Source organism: Bos indicus x Bos taurus, chromosome 28, assembly GCF_003369695.1.
Source record: "Bos indicus x Bos taurus breed Angus x Brahman F1 hybrid chromosome 28, Bos_hybrid_MaternalHap_v2.0, whole genome shotgun sequence".
NCBI classification, from domain to species: Eukaryota; Metazoa; Chordata; class Mammalia; order Artiodactyla; family Bovidae; genus Bos; species Bos indicus x Bos taurus.
Genome location: NC_040103.1, coordinates 9,502,959 through 9,523,696, shown reverse-complemented (window position 1 = coordinate 9,523,696; position 20,738 = coordinate 9,502,959). Strand labels below are relative to the sequence as shown.

Sequence of the window (20,738 nt, the reverse complement as noted above, 5' to 3'; positions counted from 1 at the left end):
ATTTTATAAATTTTTAAAAATTAATACGTGTTACTTTGGTCTGAGAAAAATAAATTTTACATTTCAAAATAAACTTACAGAAATACAAATTAAGAGTACTGAAGCAGATATTTAAGGCCTGTTTCTCCTTCCTCGCCCTAATGAAAATACCTTCTCTGGAACTCTCTGTAGAAACCTTCAGTGATCCAAAGACATGGTGCTATCCTTTCTTCCATTCTACAATGAAAGACTAGTAACTGTACATTTAAGACAGATTCAAAGAAAAAAAGGAAAAGCCATCCATCAGAACCTCTCTCCTTACCTGGGCGTAGTGTAAGAGCTTCTCGGTGGCCTCAGGGTCTCTGTTCCAGATGAGGTCCTCACAGAGCTGGAGAAGCTCCTTGTGGATGTCATCATATACAGGAAGGCTTCCAGCATTCACTATTCCCATGTCCATACCAAACTAAGGGCAATAAAAACAAAAATAAGGATTTCCAGTGATACTCTAAACCAGGGATCAGTGACTCTTTCTGTGAAGGACCAGATAAAAAATACCGTAGGCCACAGCCTCTGTCACAACCACTCAACTCTGCTGCTATAGCATAAAGGCCGTCATAGACAGAATACAAGTGAGAGCGTGTGGCTTTGTTCTAATAAAGTTTTATTCACAGAAAATGGCAGCAGACCAGGTTAGTTTGTGGGCCAAAGTCTGCAAACGCTTGCCCTAAGTAAAGGCTGGTGTCCAAGGCAAACAGGTGTTCCACTATACCTTGATCGCATGGTACAGGAAAACCCCATGCATTGCCTCTCGAATGGCTTCCATTCCTCGGAAGGAGAAGGACAAGTTGGAAAGACCACCGCTTACTTTGGCTCCAGGCAGCGTTTCCTGGAAAAAATTTTAACATATGAAAAGATTTCCCTAGTTTGCCAAAAGCAGCAATCGTGTTCCTTAAGCTTTTTAAAATAAGAATGGAAAGTAAAAAAATATATAAAGTCCCAAGTAAATCAGAACTTCTTAATATTGGAAATAAAAGCAAAAATAAACAAATGGGATGTAATTAAACTTAAAAGCTTATGCACATCAAAGGAAACTATTAGCAAGGTGAAAAGGCAGCCTTCAGAATGGGAGAAAATAATAGCAAATAAGCAACTGACAAACAACTAATCTCAAAAATATACAAGCAACTCCTACAGCTCAACTCCAGAAAAATAAATGACCCAATCAAAAAATGGGCCAAAGAACTAAATAGACATTTCTCCAAAGAAGACATACAGATGGCTAACAAACACATGAAAAGATGCTCAACATCACTCATTATCAGAGAAATGCAAATCAAAACCACTATGAGGTACCATTTCACACCAGTCAGAATGGCTGCAATCCAAAAGTCTACAAGCAATAAATGCTGGAGAGGGTGTGGAGAAAAGGGAACCCTCTTACACTGTTGGTGGGAATGCAGACTAGTACAGCCACTATGGAGAACAGTGTGGAGATTCCTTAAAAAACTGGAAATAGAACTGCCTTATGATCCAGCAATCCCACTGCTGGGCATACACACCGAGGAAACCAGAAGGGAAAGAGACACGTGTACCCCAATGTTCATCGCAGAACTGTTTATAATAGCCAGGACATGGAAGCAACCTAGATGTCCATCAGCAGATGAATGGATAAGAAAGCTGTGGTACATATACACAGTGGAGTATTACTCAGCCATTAAAAAGAATACATTTGAATCCGTTCTAATGAGGTGGATGAAACTGGAGCCTATTATACAGAGTGAAGTAAGCCAGAAGGAAAAACACCAATACAGTATACTAACGCATATATATGGAATTTAGAAAGATGGTCACAATAACCCTGTGTACGAGACAGCAAAAGAGACACTGATGTATAGAACAGTCTTATGGACTCTGTGGGAGAGGGAGAGGGTGGGAAGATTTGGGAGAAGGGCAATGAAACATGTAAAATATCATGTAGGAAACGAGTTGCCAGTCCAGGTTCGATGCACGATGCTGGATGCTTGGGGCTGGTGCACTGGGACGACGCAGAGGGATGGTGTGGGGAGGGAGGAGGGAGGAGGGTTCAGGATGGGGAACACATGTATACCTGTGGCGGATTCATTTTGATATTTGGCAAAACTAATACAATTTGTAAAGTTTAAAAATAAAATTAAAAAAAAAAATAGGAAGGCAGACTAAAAAAAAACAAATAAATAAAATAAACGTAGCAATTTGATGAAAAAAAAAAAAAAAAGAACTTCTTGTACCTAGACACAGACTACAATTTGGATATCAGGGAGACACGAAAGCAATGCTTCATTGTTTTTCCTACTATAATCTCCCTAAGGGAAAAGAAAAACTTCTGCTTTATCTCTGTGTACTTCTACAGTGACCATGATATGGCTACAATACATGGTGAGTGTGACATAAAGTATTTGCTGAATAGGGATTTCCCTGGCGGTCCAGTGGTTAAAACTCTGAGCTTTCACTGCAGGAGGCAGGGGTTCAATCCCTGGTTGGAGAACTAAGATCCCGCATGGTCCAGCTAAATATATATGCGTGTGTGTATATATATACACACACACACACATCTGTTGGATAAATAACAGAAAAAGAAAGAAACACTGACAGATAAGAGAAGGAAAACCAGAGAGGACAAACACAGAGAAGTTGGTTATTCACGAGCTACTAGAAGGCTTCTATAGCCTAAAGGAACAATCTCCCTAGTTCACTAGAAACCTGACTAATTTTAAAAGGACAAAAGGAAACTGAGGTCCCCACCACACCTTATGACATATGAAGCATTAGTTTGCATGTAAAACAGGAACTCTTACTTCCTGTTAGATAGGGTACAGACTAGTTCAAGCATCTTGGGAGAGAGAGCTGCCTTTATCTACCACTGGACCCAACCCTTCCGCTTCTGGGTATATGCTATAGGGAACCTCACGAAGAGATACATACAAGAGATGTATACACACAGTTTTGTTCATAACTTACCCAAACTGGAAACAAACCAAGCGTATGTCAACTACAGAACAGTTAATTATGGAAAAGGTAAATGATGGAATAGTATACATTAGTAAAATTGAACAAAGCACAACTACAACACAGGTGGAGGAAAAAGGCATAAGAATCTTAAGAGTCTGTTTATATTAACATGAAGTTCAAAAATATGCAAAACTAACTATACTATTTCTACAGTGAATTCTTGCTATTTGTGGTACTTATGTTCCATGAGTCACTGCAAACACTGAACTGGGGCATGCTGAAAACCACTGCTCTCACAGGAAGTGCAGGGTTAGGTCTGTGAAACTCTGGTCGCAAAACTGTCATCACTGATCAACATATAACCCTGTTTCCTATGTGTCCATTTACAGCTATCTTGTTTAATATATACTGTTGATTCCCTAATGTTGTGTGCTCACAGCCCACAGCGTGACAATTCATGTCTAAACAAAGTCCATCTAACAAACATTTTCTCCATGAAGCACATCACAGCCTTTGTGCACACAGGAACACAGGGCAGCACTTCACCATAGTACGCAGGGGCTATCCAAATACAGAAATCAATCAGCAAAATTTTAAAAAAGCTCAAAAACGTGAAAAATGTGGCACTAAACAGGCCATGAAAAGGGTGCTTGTTTACAGAATGAGGACTGAACCCAGGGATGCAGGGCGTTGCCTCTGTTGACTCATCCGGATCACAGCGGTCAGGCACTCAAGAGTTTTCACCACTCTGCACGTGTGCGTGCCCGTGAATGACTGCAGAAGAACAGTCAGTATTGATTTTGGAGTCACAAATAATTTTCTCTTTTTTAATAATTTTATTTATTAAATTTCTGGCTGTGCTGGGTATCTGTTGCTGCTTGGGCTTTCTCTAGTTGCTGTGAGTGGAGGCTACTCTTCATTGCAACGCATGAGCTTCTCATTGTGGTGGCTTGTCTTGTTGCTGAGCACAGGTTCTAGGGTGCACGGGCTTCAGGAGTTGCAGTACATGGGCTTAGTAGTTGTAGCTCCCGGGCTCCAGACCATAGGATCAATAGCTGTGGTGCACAGGCTTTGCTGCTCACCAGCATGTGGGAACTTTTTCTGGACCAGTGATCAAACCTGTGTCTCCTGCACTGGCAGGCAGATTCTTTACCACTGAGCCATCAGGGAAGCCCACAAGTAAATTTTAGTGAGTAGGTAAATTTGCAAATAAAAAGCCCAGGATAATTCAGATTGACTGTGTATATAGAAGTGTTAAAATCATATAGAAGAGCAGCAAGTAGTACCATAAAACTCAGAACGAGGTGTAATCAGAAAGGAAGAGACATGGGGCACTTTCCATTTCCTGTTTCAGGTCCCAGGTGGAAGCTACTATATGCCTCATAATCATTTATCAAACTCTGTATCTTTTATATATCCCCCAGTGTGTGTGTGTTTTACATCACAATATAAAATAACATAGAAAAAAATTTACAAAGCTCCTAAATTTCAGAAAGCCAATTTGCTACAAGAATAAGAATGTCAATATTCCTTGCCAATAAATATATATATGTGAGCTCAAGCTATTCACTGAAGCCATATGATAAATCTAAGCAATGTCTTGGATAGAAAGGAGAAAAATGTTCATACTTACTTTAATGACTTTTGTTGCATTGATAAAATTAACAGCATACAAGTTATGTTCTTCCATCCCAGTACCAATGGTGAGGATATTAGGGTCAAAGATGATGTCATTTGGATTGAAGCCCAGTTTTTTCAAAAGGAGATGGTAGGCCCGGGTGCACACTCTGATTTTGGTATCTGTTTCTGTTGCCTGGGGAAGGAGTAAAAATGTAATTTGAAAGAGAAAAATGAGGTGTTCTCTATGAAAAAGGAAGGACCATTCACTTGTCGAAAGCACTTAGGTACCAATGCTTGGATTCCATAGAAATCCAAATGCCAAACAGCCTTTAAACATTTATCAAATTATCTCAGAGGAGGAATTGGTTTAAAGTCCCTTTATGTTTTCATCCACACAACAGCTATAATGCTTCTGTAAAAATCAAATCTCACACACACACATATGGTATATTAATATATAGGTTTCTTAAAAAGACACAAGTGATAAGAATTCAAATAAATGACAAAATTAGTGCCCCTCCTCTCTGGACCTGCCTGCATTGTCACCCAGGCTTTCTTGGCCCTTCCTATAGTAAGTCTACACAGATTCAAAGATGTGCATTTATTACCCACCTCCAACCCCACCCATCACAGCATTAGCTAATATAATATATTTCCAAACAGTGACCCTAGGAAGCCAAGCACTGACTCCAGCAAAGCCCAACCCACCGATGCTTCCTACCTCCCTCAGAATCAGGTCCTGCACCTCCAATTTTAAGATTTTATTTTTACAGTAGCAGTGTCAGTGTAGCTGCTGTGCTGATGAAAACATCTCCCCCCTCATCTACTCCACTCTCCCCACACCACTCCTTTGATGTTCCTGAGACCCACCAAGCTTGTCTTCCCTCAGGGCCAGTGTGGGAAGTGGCCACTATCTATTTCTATCCATGGCTGCCACTGCCTGGAACACACTGTGACATGGCAGCACTCAGGCCTCTGCACAAATGTCCCCTTTTCAGAGAAGCCTTCCTTAATCACGATCTCTAAACCAGTTCCACCACCGCCTTCTGCCTCCTCCACCCCTCTTCATAGCATCTCTCCTCCTAGAAATTATTTTCCATGTTACAGAAAAACCTGAACGAACTTTTTAGTCAACCCAATATATTTATCTGGCATGTTGTTTATTGTTTTTTACTTGTTTCTTTAGATATGATTAATTGGACTAGAATCAGTCTTGCTGTACCCCCAGAGCCGAGAGCAGTGCCTGCCAGAGGATGTGCTCAATATTTCTGTTGAATGAATGAATGTACCTCTGACTCAGAGCATTTCTGAACTTTGTCAGGGAAACTGTCTTCAGGTCAAATTTACAATCTCAATGCAAGGCTTATTCAGTGAATTACATGCTGAATGATTTCTGGTTGCAGAAAAAACAAATTTGCTCTAAAGAAAAAATGAATACTTGCTATCACTACAGAATTCCGAAAAAATAAGTAACATACAACTCTGAGTAAATATGTAAAATGTTTTTGAAAAATGGCCAACACCACTGAATGAAGTGTTGAGTCTTCCAAGCTAACTACTTGGAGGCAGGATACCCTTGACTGGATGTGAGTGCTAAGAGCGGTCGAGAAGCAGTTCCTGATCACACACATCTTCACCTCTAAGGGGAGCTCTCCAGGGGCCCACAGGGAGGAGGGGTGAGGATACTCTATGCAGTTCAAGGACATTTAGTGAGGCCCCATCCTCCAGAGAAAGGCATGGTGGTGGTGGTGTTGTTCAGTCGCTCATTCATGTCTGACTCTTTGCAACCCCATGGACTGCAGCACACCAGGCCTCCCTGTCCCTCACCATCTCCTGGAGTTTGCCCAAGTTCATGTTCATTGTATCAGTGATGCCATCCAACCATCTTATTCTCTGACACCCTCTTCTCCTTCTGCCCTCAATCTTTCCCAGCATCAGGGACTTTTCCAAAGAATCGTCTGTTTGCATCAGATGACCAAAATACTGGCTCTTCAGCTTCAGTCTTTCCAGTGAATACTCAGAATTGATCTCCCTTAAGATTGACTGGTTTGATCTCCTTGCTGTCCAAGGGACTTTCAGGAAGGAGTCTTCTCCAGCACCACAGTTCGAAGGCATCAATTCTTTGCTGTTCTGCCTTCTTTACGGTCCAGCACTCACAACCGTATGCGACCACTGGGAAGACCATAGCCTTAACTATACGGGCCTTTGTTGGCAGAGCAATGTCTCTGCTTTTCAAGACACTGTCTAGGTTTGTCCCTGTATGGAACAACTGATGGGTTCAAGATCGAGAAAGGAGCATGACAGGGCTGTCTACTGTCACCCTGTTTGTTTACCCTATAAGCTGAGCACTTCATGAGAAATGCTGGGCTGGACAAGTTACAAGCTGGAATCAAGACAGACAGGAGAAACATCAACAACCTCAGACATGCAGATGATACCACTCTAATGGCACAAAGGGAAGAGGAAATAAAGAGCCTTTTGATGAGGGTGAAGGAGGAGAGTGAAAGAGTCGGCTTAAGACTAAATATTAAAAAAAACTAAGATCACGGCAACCAGTCCCATTACTGCATGGCAAATAGAAGGGGAAAAGGTGGAAGCAGTGACAGATTTCCTCTTCTTGGGCTCCAAAAACACTGCAGACAGTGACTGCCACCATGAAATCATAAGACGACTGCTTCCTGACAGGAAAAGCATGGTGAGAGGAACACAAAAAAACTCACTCAGATCTAGGCTTCTGACTGCTCGCCTACCTTGGTGTTCTTTCACAACTGGTCTCGTTGGTCTCTAATCTCTCCCTGTTCCTGTGGCTGCTCAGGTTAGAATTCACCTCCTGCTGGGGATATGACTTAGCAGATCACAGGTTCTAGGGAACAGACCACAAGGAGGGGGCTCTGTAGCCCCACTGCTCCAGGCTTTAGGGAAGGTGGGAGACTCTCATCTTTCTTAACTGAATGTCTTCAACAACTTCTTACTTCTCCCTTCAATTAGTGATAAAGTTAAGGTTAAAATCAACATGTGAGCCCAGAAGAAAGTGGTCAAGAGCAGGTCACCTAGGGCTGCCTTTTCATCTTCAACTTCAGTTATCCGTTCACCAGAGGGCCAAACAGAGGTCTAGGTTCTAGGTTAATGGCCCAGCTAAGCTCATTAACTGAATAGGAACAGGGGTTTGGGGCTACCAGTGCTGTTACTATTTCATAGTAACCTAGTTGGGTTGGTGAAGTGAAGTGAAAGTCGCTCAGTCGTGTCCAAATCTTTGTGACTCCACTGACTATACAGTCCATGGAATTCTCCAGGCCAGAATACTGGAGTGGGTAGCCTTTCCCTTCTCCAGGGGATCTTCCCAACTCAGAGATTGAACCCAGGTCTCCTGCATTGCAGGTGAATTCTTTACCAGCTGAGCCACAAGGGAAGTTGGGTTGGTAGGTCCTGGTCATTTCTTTCATCTGAGTCATGAATCTATCACTAGGTCAGAACCCAAGCAACCATCAGCTCCATAAGAATGAGGTCTTTTCAAATTGTTCTCCCAACACCTAGTACACTACTTGCCACATTAAAAGAAAGCAACTACCATCTGTTGAACAAACAAGCAAATCTCAGAATGCACAGTTTCAAAGGACAGGCCTTTGCCATAAGCATATCAAGCTAGATTCTCTAAGATTCCCTCTGTCCTGTTCTTCAGCCAGGGTGGTGACACAAACATGCTAATAAGCCTCAAGGCTTGAGGATTTTACAGATCCAGAAGGCTCTCAACTCTGCTGGCACATTTGAGTAACCCAAAGGGATTTCTAATACTAATACTAATACCTGTTCCTGAACCTCACTCGAGACCAGTTAAATCAGAACCCTGAAATGAGACCTAAGTAACAGTATTTAAAGAGCCTCTTAGTGATCCTAATGTACAGCCCAGGTGAGAACCACTGATGAGTGAGATGCACCTTCTTAGACTGAGTTAGAAGAAACCCCAGCAACAATATTGCAAACCTAAGGGCCAAGGTGGAGAAGGCAATGGCACCCCACTCCAGTACTCTTGCCTAGAAAATCCCATGGACGGCGGAGCCTGGTAGCTGCAGTCCATGGGGTCGCTAAGAGTCGGACACGACTGAGCGACTTCACTTCCACTTTTCACTTTCACGCATTGGAGAAGGAAATGGCAACCCACTCCAGTCTTCTTGCCTGGAGAATCCCAGGGATGGGGGAGCCTGGTGGGCTTCTGTCTATGGGTCACACAGAGTCGGACACGACTGAAGCGACTTAGCAGCAGCAGCAGCAAGGGCCAAGAGGGAGGAATAAATATCTTCTCTCTAATTTTACAATTTACTAGGTTTATCTACTAGGTGTATCTACTTAAGCTGTAGGAAAGCTAGATAGCCATCAGTAGGTAGAGGCTTTGTTAATAAATCCACTGCTCAGCCACAGCATGATTATCAGACACTTAGGGAGAAATAAGATGAATGTAAAATAATTTTTTATTTATTTATCAAGGCTGATACTATGAGAAGGCAAAAAAAAGGATCAAAGACACCCAGATACTGTGAAAATGCAAGCTAACAAGAAGCAGAGAAGGAATGGACCAACTTAAGAGGCAGCTTAAAGGTTTCAAATGACTGAACCAGCTTAACATGGGACAGGGAATACAGCAGGGGCCATTCTGCTACCAGAGTTCGAAATGGAAGTGGTGGAAGAGACGCACATGCCACCATCAGACAGCCACTGACAAGTCAGAAAGAAAAAGGCTGAGAAAGGGAACTTTCGAAGGGAAAAACAACATGACAAGAGACATCTGGGCTTTACAAAATCACTGAGGACATAGACTTTGTTCAGAAATCCTTGGAGTGGCTTCTCTACTGTAGTTAACGTGTGAACATGAGCTGAAGGCAAGGGTGAGGGCATCCAGAGCCCAGGGAGAAGCAGCAGCCTGAGGGCAGAAATGGAGGCAGGGGATGAAGCTCAGGGGACAGCACTGAGCTGGGAGATGCGAGGTCGCCTTGGAACGTCTCCCGGTTCACTCCTCACCTGAAAGAATGGAGGCTGTGCCCCTGGCAGAACTCACACTTGAGGCAGAATGTGGATGCTAGGAACTTGGGATTAACGGGGAAATGGACAGGATTTCAGACTTGAAGTCAACATTGAGAGGCAACCTGGTGAGGAAAAGAGGACTGCATTTTCCCATCAGCGTTTTGTTTCTCAAGTTCATCTGATGGTCATAACTTGGCCAAGAACAGCATAGTTGCTCCTGGGTTGGGGGATGTGAAAATGAGTTTGGCTTGGAGTCCATGGCCAAGGGTGGGAGAAGGAGGTGGAGTGGGCACAGGTGCTCAGTGCCATGGACGGAAGGACAGCCAGGAGGGGCCTGGCTGGGGAAGCACAATGGAGAAAGAATAAATCTCCACAAGTGGGGTTTGGGGGCAGGGTGTGTGTGTTAGGGGAGGGGTAACAATGGAGGCTGCCCAGAAAAAAGGGAAGTTGAATAAAGGGAAGTTTCTCCATTAGCTGAGAATTTCTGATTGCTTAGATTTGACCTTGGAGCCAACTATGAAGAGGCAATCTGCCATACAAGGGATTGGTGTAGACAAAATTGCAGGGAGAAGGTTCATAAGTTGCTTTTTCTAAGGCACTGTTTTCAAATACTATTGAGAACTTCACAGCCGATGAATCAGGCCAGCCAGAGACAGGCTGGTGACCAGGCAGCAGCAGAGCCAACCTGACTGCCCAGTGACATGACACTGACAAAATGCAATGCTGTTGGCCCTGTGTGTGTGTGCTCAGTTGTGTCCAGCTTTTTTGTGACCCCAGGGACTGTAGCCCACCAGGCTCCTCTGTCCCTGGGATTTCCCAGGGAAGACTACTGAAGTGGGTTGCCATTTCCTTCTCCAGAGAAGGAAATTCTTAGTACACATATCAATCCCTGGAAAGAGCAGAGGATGGGTCTGCTTTAGTACCTTCAAAGGGAAAGCTAGGAAGCAGATACAGTAGAAAGAGACAGCTCCCAGGAAGAACAAAAGAAGACTGACCTACTATCTAGAGATGTATTTAAAACAAATACCCCCAAATATTAGGTAAGACCTACAACCTATCTAGATAAGACTTATAACCTGCCAGGAGCCGGTGAGAGACATTCCACTCGTGACAAAGGTCATGAGGAAGGAGGCTCGGCATACGCAAAGGCGGGATCGAGCCTCAGGAGTCCCCCCGGATATTCTCGAGCATCTTCCCCCAAAAAACCAGAGTCTGCCTACTTTGTTGCTTTGTGCTCTCACCTCTGACTTTACTGGGGGCTGTCCCCCACCACCATCTCGCTCTCACTGACAAAGAGTTAACTTACAGCTCCAATTAACAAAATTCCTGGGCAACTAGGAGTGTTTAAATCCAAACCCCTCAGATGGCTCTCTAACTTGCCTGACAAGTTTACCCGGACTCCTACAGCTATGCATACGATTGTTTACAGTCTCCCAGTCTCGAGAGGCACAGGAAGCTTAGAGCCTCTCAGACAGTTAGAAACTGTCAGAATAAACAGTAAAGGATTTCATTGATGAGCCAATGCTTGTTGCCAAGTTTTCACATCCCCTGTATTGTATCCTTGAATGTGTATTAATTAATAGTTGGTATGTAGAAAAAATAAGTAGTGGCCTTGGTGTTAGAACTTTAGACCCTTAAGGTAATAAATGCTTTCCTTTGTTGTAAACCCATTACACATCCGCCCTATAGAAATGCAATTTTATCTTTGGAAGATGGTGCCAAATCTTAAAATAATTACTCTTAGAGAAAATAAGTCTTTGTTGATAAGTCCTTGTCAAGAGTCATAAAATGTTAATAGGCCTTCTGGCCAGAAGATGATGTAAATCACCTAAACCATTTGTATACGATAAATTTGCAGGAATGAAACCCTGGTTTTTGATAAGGATCAGAGACTGCTGACTTTGCATCCCCTATTAATCTCTATGTGTAACTTAGGGTATATAAGCCCCTGTTAAAAATAAAGCTACGGGCCTTGCTCACCAACGCTTGGTCTCCCCATGTCATTTTACTCCTTAACTTCCAGCTGAGTCTCCATCTGGAGCGCGGATATCCTCTGCGACCATTTATTTGTCTGGGCTTCTAAGACCCACTCGAGAAGGTGTCTAAGGTGGGGCACCTTCCGCTATTCGAGAGGGCGCCTGCGGCCTCCGTGGTCAGAGCTAACCTGGTGTCACGGGTTATATTGATTTTCCGCGTAAACCAAGCTACTCAGCCTCTTTTTCTCCACTGAATTTTCCTACTGAGCTATCCTCATTCTATTACTCTTTATATCTCTAATTAACATTTGAATAGGTCGCCTAAGCCGTCTCTCCTTCAAATACCCTGGATCAGCCGGGGCTGGACCCCAGCAATAACCTATCTAGTTTTGCCTTCCTTTTAACAGGGCTTCCCAGGTAGTGCTCTAAGCCCTAAAAATGAACTCTCTCCCTGCTTTTCAGATCTTTCTGGAATCCTACTGTCCTAGATTTTCCCTGCTTCATCAAGTCTTTCTTCCACTTTCACCAAAACCTCTGAAAGACACTGAATCTTGAAAGGAGCTGGGTCCTCTACTGGCCTTTATATATTCTCAGTGCCCAGAGCCAGCACTTGGCAGATAGAAGAGGATTAAATACGAAAACCTTATTTGTCCTTTCTCCATCAGCCAGATAACATCAGAGAGAAAAATGAGTTGCAGAAAAGAAGTCGCCCCGGATTAAGAACTGGGTAACTCACAATCAAAAATGGACAAAAGATCTAAAGAAGACATACAGATGGCCAAAGAGAAACGGAAATCAAAATTTGCAAATCAAAATACCTATGATGAGGTATTACCTCACATCAGTAAGAATCAGTTCAGTCGTTCAGTCATGTCAGACTTTTTGCGAACCCATGAACCACAGCACGCCAGGCCTCCCTGTCCATCACCAACTCCCAGAGTCCACCCAGACCCATGTCCATTGAGTCGGTGATGCCATCCAACCATCTCATCCTCTATTGTCCCCTTCTCCTCCTGCCCTCAATACTTCCCAGCATCAGGGTCTTTTCAAATGAGTCAGCTCTTCACATCAGGTGGCCAAAGTATTGGAGTTTCAGCTTCAGCATCAGTCCTTCCAATGAACACCAAGGACTGATCTCCTTTAGGATGGACTGGTTGGATCTCCTTGCAGTCCAAGGGACTCTCAAGAGTCTTCTCCAACACCACAGTTCAAAGCATCAATTCTTTGGCACTCAACTTTCTTTATAGTCCAACTCTCACATCCATACATGACTACTGAAAAATCATAGCCTTGACTAGACGGGCCTTTGTTGGCAAAGTAATGTCTCTGCTTTTGAATATGCTGTCTAGGTTGGTCATAACTTTCCTTAGAAAGAGTAAACGTTTTTTAATTTCATGGCTGCAGTCACCATTTGCAGTGATTTTGGAGCCCCCAAAAATAAAGTCAGCCACTGACTGACATCAGTCAGAATAGTCATCACCAAAAAGTCTACAATAACAAATGCTGCAATAGAAAGGGGAACATAAACCAGTGCAGTCACTGTGGAAAATGGTATGGAGGTTCCTCAAAAAATTAAAAATAGAGCTACAACATGATTCACAATCCCACTCTTGGGCATATATCCAGAGTAAACCACAATTCAAAAAGATACTATTGGCAATTTGGACCAGATAATTCTGTGCTTTGTAGGGTTTTTAGCAGCATCCTTGCCCTCTCCCACTAGATGTCAGAAGGACATTCCCTCCCAACAACCCAGTCATGACAACAAACAAAAATCTGTCTAGACATTGCCAAGTGTCTCCTGGGGTGGCCAAATCACCCCATTTGGGAACTACTGGTTTAGAAGAACCACCAGTGACATAGCAGGTGAGGAGATCAGAAAGCAGACTCATCTGAATGGTCTTTATCATGAGCCAATGTCTCTTCACGGCTTTTCTCTAGAAACAACAGAGAGAGGCTGTTAGCTAGAAAATCCTACTCCACAAAGCCAAATACTACAGGCTGGATGAAGCAACACTATGTCTCAACAGGAGCAAATGAATCCACTCAAATCTCTCTCACAACAAATGCATTCTGGGAAACTGGGACCCTCAGCATTGGAGGTATGCCAACTGAATGTCATGCTATTATTTCTGGTGGACAGGATGAACACCCCAGGCATGGAGGTAAGACCAAACGTGGGTCGGAGGCTTATGCTCCTCATATTCCTACAACAAACTCTCTCCTCTGAAGGCGCACTGGACAAGTCTCCTTCCTACAAAGAATTTAAAATACAATCCATCTTATAAAGAAAGGCTAAAGGAGAGAAATACTCTACCATGTCATCTTTGCCAGAGAGGGGTGACCTCTCTATAGCCACTAAAAAGGAGTCTCTTGAAATGTGAAAATATACATCAGATTTTAACAAAGCTCAAAGAGTGTCAGAGAAGAAAAACTGAGAATCAACTCCTTGGCTGGGGTCAACTACCTTCAGCAAAGTAAAAGTAAAGGTGATTTTGGTTTCCTAGAACTACTGGTACACATCCTACTGGAAAATAAAACTACAGGTACACACGCTACTGGAATATTCAACTCAAAACCAGTATCAACTTATCTGAATTTAATTAAAAAGCTGATGAAATAAAAATCTAAAAATTATACCAAAGGAAAAATATTTATGAAAGGAAAAATAAACAAAAATCACAACAAGGAAACAACACAAATACATAGGAATGCTCTTGAGATTTCCTATTAAAGAAAAACTATAAAACTTGATTGAATAGTAACTGGAAAGACATATCATGTTCCTGAATGACTCCCAAATACAGATTCCTCATTATTTTCTAGATTCGGTGCTAAGTCACTTCAGTCATGTCTGACTCTGCTTCCCCAAGGACTGTAGCCTGCTAGGTTCCCCTGTCTACGGAATTCTCCAGGCACAAATACTGGAGTGGGCTGCCATGCCCTTCTCCAGTTTTCAAGATTCGGTTCAGTTCAATTCAGCCGCTCAGTTGTGTCCGACTCTTTGTGACCCCATGAACTGCAGCACACCAGGCCTCCCTGTCCATAACCAACTCCTGGAGTTCACCCAAACCCACGTCCATCGAGTCAGTGATGCCATCCAGCCATCTCATCCTCTGTCGTCCCCTTCTCCTCCTGCCCCCAATCCCTCCCAGCATCAGTCTTTTCCAATGAGTCAACTCGTCACATGAGGTGGCCAAAGTACTGGAGTTTCAGCTTTAGCATCAGTCCTTCCAAAGAACACCCAGGACTGATCTCCTTCAGAATGGACTGGTTGGATCTCCCCACAGTCCATGGGACTCTCAAGAGTCTTCTCCAACACCACAGTTCAAAAGCATCAATTCTTCTGCGCTCAGCTTTCTTCACAGTCCAACTCTCACATCCATACATGACTACTGGAAAAACCATAGCCTTGACTAGACAGACCTTTGTTGGCAAAATAATGTCTCTGCTTTTGAATATGCTATCTAGGTTGGTCATAACTTTCCTTCCAAGGAGTAAGCATCTTAATTTCATGGCTGCAGTCACCATCTGCAGTGATTTTGGAGCCCCCAAAAATAAAGTCTGACACTGTTTCCACTGTTTCCCCATCTATTTCCCATGAAGTGATGGGACCAGATGCCATGATCTTAGTTTTCTGAATGTTGAGCTTTAAGCCAACTTTTTCACTCTCCTCTTTTACTTTCATCGAGAGGCTTTTTAGTTCCTCTTCACTTTCTGCCATAAGGGTGGTTAGGATTAGTTAATTTTAATCAATATCCTGATAGAGTTTTATTTCTCTATAAATTATAAAATTATTTTAAAATCATTTTAACATAGGAAAATGTGTTGAATATAATGAATCTTTTATATGAAAATACTGATTATCTTTTCATATAATCGTATACACATGTATAAGCAAAAATAATATAGTCTATTCTATTATGTGCTAACTGTACTTCTAAGAAGCCTTACATAATCAAACATTGTCATATAAAAATAATCATTGCAATCAGAAAAGGAGAATTCAATCTAGAAAGTGAGTAGTGATAGTTATTTTTCCCCACAGAAGATTCTTACTATAATTTATATATTATCACGTAAGAAATTCCCTGGCAGTGGTTAAGAATCCACGTAGGGGACACTGGTTTGATCCCTGGTCCAGGAAGATCCCACATGCTACAGGGCAACTGAGCCTTTGTGTTACAACTGCTGAAGCCCAGAGGCCCTAGAGCCTGTACTCTGCAACAAGTAAAGCCTCAGCAATAAGAGGCCCTCACACTGCAACTAGAGAGTAGGCCCTCACACTGCAACTAGAGAGTACCCCCCACTGGTCACAACTAGGAAGCTGGTGCATAGCAACGAAGATCCAGCACAGCCTAGAACAAATAAATAAAGTTATAAAAAAATGTTTTTAAAAAGTTGATTTAAACTACTAACATCAACCAAAAAACACAGAGATGCTTCCTTATTTGCCTTCTAATCCAGAAGTCTCAAGGCCAGTTCTGTCATACCTGGCCTTGACCTTGCTTTGACCTTGAGGTTGTCATCACAGTACAGATCACAAGCATAAAGCAAAGACAGCCATCATGTACTGGAACAACAGTATGTGTGAATTCCTCTGCTTTATTTGGTTGCAACAGTGGTTTTCCATTTAAGAGAGCTTTCTACTTATAACGTGTGCTATCAGTCAAGCAAAGCAAATCTTGGTTCTTAACTGATTGTTACACTCAATAGTGTTGTGAACTCAATCGACAGAAGAAATGCCTTTGCACCAAAATATCTGCATTGTTGTTTCCTGAATTTTCAACTACATGAATTTTTTTGCTTTGCTCTTTATAATTTTTAATACAATTCTTTAATGAGCATGTAAGTCTATAATCATATAGAAAAGTATTTTTAATTAGGAAAAGCATTTTTGAAAAAGGCACCTTTAATTTCACCATCTCACTCTAACAATTATTCTCCTTTACAACATTTTCCTCCAAACTTTACCAAATGGAGTTTTTCTGTAGCTGTATATATACACTGTCTATATAACTAATGTTTTATGGTTTTATTTATATCTTGAAAGCACTGTTATGCTGCACCACAATATTCATAATTAATACTTAAATACTTTGAATAATATTTCAACAGACTGATGTAACATAAGTTATCAGTATCTACCCATTTGGGCATTAAGGTTATTATATCGTCAATAAAAAGCTAGTGAAAAATCTCTTCATATACAGTATTCTTATGCTGCTAATGCTTTTATTGGGATAACTTCCCAGAAATGAGATCATTATCTCAAAGGGTATGAACATTTTTATGCCTTTAGGTATTACAGGGTCATTCAAAAGGACTATCCCTGGAGAAGGAAATGACAACCCACTCCAGTATTCTTGCCTGGAATTGACAAGTCCACTGACAGAGGAGCCTGGCAGGCTGCAGTCCATGAAGTTACATGACTGAGCACACAGGCATGAGGGTGGAGGGAGATGTGTTTGTAGCAATAAACTTGGTAGAACTTAAAAAAAAAAGTCAATCCCAATTTATGCTACACTCTACAATGAACAAGACTTTCTCTTTACCACTGTTATACCAGCACAGATCTTGATGATTTTAAAGTATACTTTTGCTAACTTAGTAAGGACAAACCATTACCTTAATATTGCCCTAATGTGTATTTTTCTCATAACTGGCAAGTCAAAAAATTTCTTCTACATTTGCTCTTTATTTGTGGACACATTCAAATCTAAATTGGGAACGCTTGTTCTTAGCCAAGATCAAGTACTCTGCAGTGGAGATAACACAGGATTTGGAAGCATGTATCAGTTTTCAAACCAGGCAGGCCAGGGATCCAAATGTGGCTCCGTTATGTCCCAGCCATTTGACCTTGGCTCACTGTAAAACAGGACGACAGCTACCCCACGTGGCTGCTATAAGGACTAAATGAGACAAACTCTGCTGCTGGTTTTCAGCCAAAGTATTCATGAGAATCACCTCCAAGCCTGTAAAATTATTGAAGCCAGATCTTACCCCAGGCCAAATGAGTCAGAAACTCAAGGGGCAGAACCCAGGGCTATGTATGTTTTTTTAAAAGCACAGGCAGTGACTGTCCTTCCCGGTGGGAACATTTCTGCTTTACACTCCCAGGAAAGCACCACATACACAAAGCACACAACACTCCACTCTCATTCTCAGAGCTTACCTTGCCTCCTACTTCACTGAGAAAACAGAAGCACAGACTCCCCCAGCATTCTCAGCTCGGCCTTTTCTCCTGCACTGTGAGCATGCTAACTCCCCCTCCCTGTGCAGACTGGCTGCCAGTCCTCTCAGCCCACGAGGTCATGGACCCAGCAAGTGCCCCCTTTCTCTTGCACATCAATTCCTCCCCTTCTGTCTACCAGGTCATTCCCACCAGCTTACAAAACCATGTGGTCACATCACGTACCTTCACACAGACACACACACACATTCATTCTTATTCTCACATGCATCCCTGGTTTCCACTCTATTTCTGTTCCCCTTTATGGCAAAACTCCCCTCAAATGGTTTACATCTGCTGCCCCCATCCCCTTCTCTGCAAGATCATAAACTACTCCGTTTCCAAATCCAAGGGTAAATGCTTGTCTCTTCCTCCCTGGTCTATCCTCAGCTCACCATGCCCTTCAGAAAGCTTGTTCTTCACTTGGCTTCCAGGTGAACTCTCTCATCTGGTTCCTCTTTTACCAAGGAAGCATGTCCTTCCTAAGTCCTTCCGAAAGCATCCTCTCCTCTTCCTGACCATGAAGCACTGTGGCTGAAAGAGTCACTTGTTCCTAGGACCTCTTATCTACTATGGTTCCTTTGGTGAAGTCAGTCTCACTGCTTTAATTTTCATCAACGCACAAATAATTCCCAAGGAAGGGAATCTTATCTTCAAGCCAGACTCTGCCCAGGAAAACCAGACTCATCTACACAAGCACACACTTAACATACAAACATGTGTCCAAACACACACTTCTAGTCAACCCCATCCAAACAGGCTGTTCCCTGACCTGCTATCTCACCTTCCCAGGCCAAAAAACCTAAAAACTTCCCAGACTCCTCCTCCTTTCATGGCTCACAGCCTCCATGAAGGCAAATCCTACTGGCTCTATTTCAAAAATATATCTAGAAACAGATGAGTCCTTACATATTCTATTGCTCCCACCTTGGTCCCAGTCACAATCATCTCTCACCTGAACTACAGCAACAACCTCCAATGGTTCTGCTTGGTCCCCACAGACTCTTCTCCACAAAGAACCAGAGTGGTTTTGAAATACAACTCGGACCAGGTTCACTCCTCTGCTCAGAACCCTTCAGTGGCTTCTCAGATCACTCAGGGGAAAAGTCCAAGTGTTAGCAGAGGTCTCCAAGACCCTACGTGATTTGACCTGAAGGCTTTCTAACATCATGTCCTCCCCCATCACCTCTTCTCCCCTCTGATCTGGCTCTTCCAGCCGCCCTGTGGTTTTCAAACATGACCTGCAGGCGTCTATCTCAAGGCTCCCTCTGCCCTACATTTTTACATGTTTCATTCCTTGGTTCCCTTCAGCTTTCTGCTAAGATGTCACCTTATCCATGAGGCCATCTCCAACCAACCTACATAAAAGAGCATCTCCCACCGTGGTACGCCTGTCACCCTCATTCTCTCCATATCCCTTCATTGTATTCAACACTACCCAGGGGTGTGTGCGTGTATTTTTATGTTGTTTTTTCCCTTATTCCTTTTGCCCCCTAAGAATACAAATTGTGCACGGGAAGGGACTAGGTTTTGTTCCTTGCTAACTCCTCACAGCCTGGCACATACTAGGTGCTCAAGATACATTTGAAGGAATTAGAGAAGACATCGGCCTCCTTTAAACAGGCTGCTATATAAATTTGAAAAAGAACATTTAGGTAACAAAAAAGAGCTCCTGGAAGAACATAAAATTCAAGAGAACATAAACATAAAACTCAAGAGAAGATAAATGTAGATGTCAAAATCTCACAAATGTCAAAGTTGAAAAACTGGAGAGAAAAGGTAAAAAAATTAGGCAATCTTTCCAAAACATCCAGTTTCTGAATAATACACAGGCCACGAGAGGATAAACCATTCAAGGAAACTTCTTGCAACTGTGGCCGTAAGTGTCCTGACTGACAGTGCCTACTGAGGGCTTAACACAATGAATGGCTCATGATCACGAAACTTCAGAAAACCATGGACACAGCAGATCCAAGAAACATCCAGAAAAAGGGTCAATAAACAGGCTTCATAAAAAGAATCAAGGGTTAGACAAGCACTGAGCTTCTTACCAGTACCAACTGAAACTACAAGACAACGGATCAATGAGTTAAAAACATAGAGAAAATAATTTCAGGCTTGTACTCATATAATTTTCAATTAAGTATAAAAGTAGAATAAAGCCATTTTCAGACACATAAGGCTTCAAAAATGTTTACTTTCATGTCTTCTTTCACCAGAGGATGCACTTCGCTAAATAAGAGATTAAACCAAGTATGAGGAAACTGAAATCTAAACAGCTATGAGAGAGGTGAAAAGAACTGTCAGGATGATGGGGAGGGACATATCACAGCGACAGCTATGCCATCAGTCTCCTGAGCAACCACTCCTGATTATGTCAGAAGTCTTGGAGGGAGAATTATTCAACAAATTAAAATGACAGTCTACTTAAGGTGTCTGCATACACTGCATATTGGAAATTTACACAACTAGGGAAGAGTTTGAAAATATATAAAAACAAAATAAACACAAAGGTAAGTATTAACTTCTCAGAAAACAAAGAGGATTCAGGAAAGGAAAATGAATCATGGTAAACTACACGGCTCCACTTTTGCATTCAGTTCAGTTCAGTTGCTCAATCATGTCCAACTCTTTGTGACCCCATGGACTGCAACATGCCAGGCCTCCCTATCCATCACCAACTCCTGGAGTTTACTCAAACCCATGTTCATTGAGTCGGTGATGCCATCCAACCATCCCATCCTCTGTCGTCCCTTTCTCCTCTCTGCTTCAATCTTTTCCAGCATCAGGGTCTTTTCAAATGAGTCAGCTCTTTGCATCAGGTGGCCAAAGTATTCGAGTTTCAGCTTCAACATCAGTCTTTCCAATGAACACCCAGGACTGATCTCCTTTAGAATGGACTGGTTGGATCTCCTGGCAGTCCAAGG

The 20,738-nt window shown here is 42.5% G+C and overlaps 1 protein-coding gene across 3 annotated transcripts in view; it reads right to left on the bottom strand.

Annotated features, from left to right (window-relative positions):
- Positions 1-20,738, bottom strand: part of MTR (5-methyltetrahydrofolate-homocysteine methyltransferase) — a 131,795-nt gene that overhangs the window by 58,229 nt on the left and 52,828 nt on the right. For all 3 annotated transcript variants that reach the window (XM_027531013.1, XM_027531014.1, XM_027531016.1), the window contains 3 exons: positions 4,601-4,780; positions 749-865; positions 302-442 (listed from right to left, as the gene is read on the bottom strand). In XM_027531013.1, the coding sequence (XP_027386814.1) occupies positions 302-442; positions 749-865; positions 4,601-4,780 (438 nt within the window). The remainder of the gene's footprint in view (positions 1-301; positions 443-748; positions 866-4,600; positions 4,781-20,738) is intronic.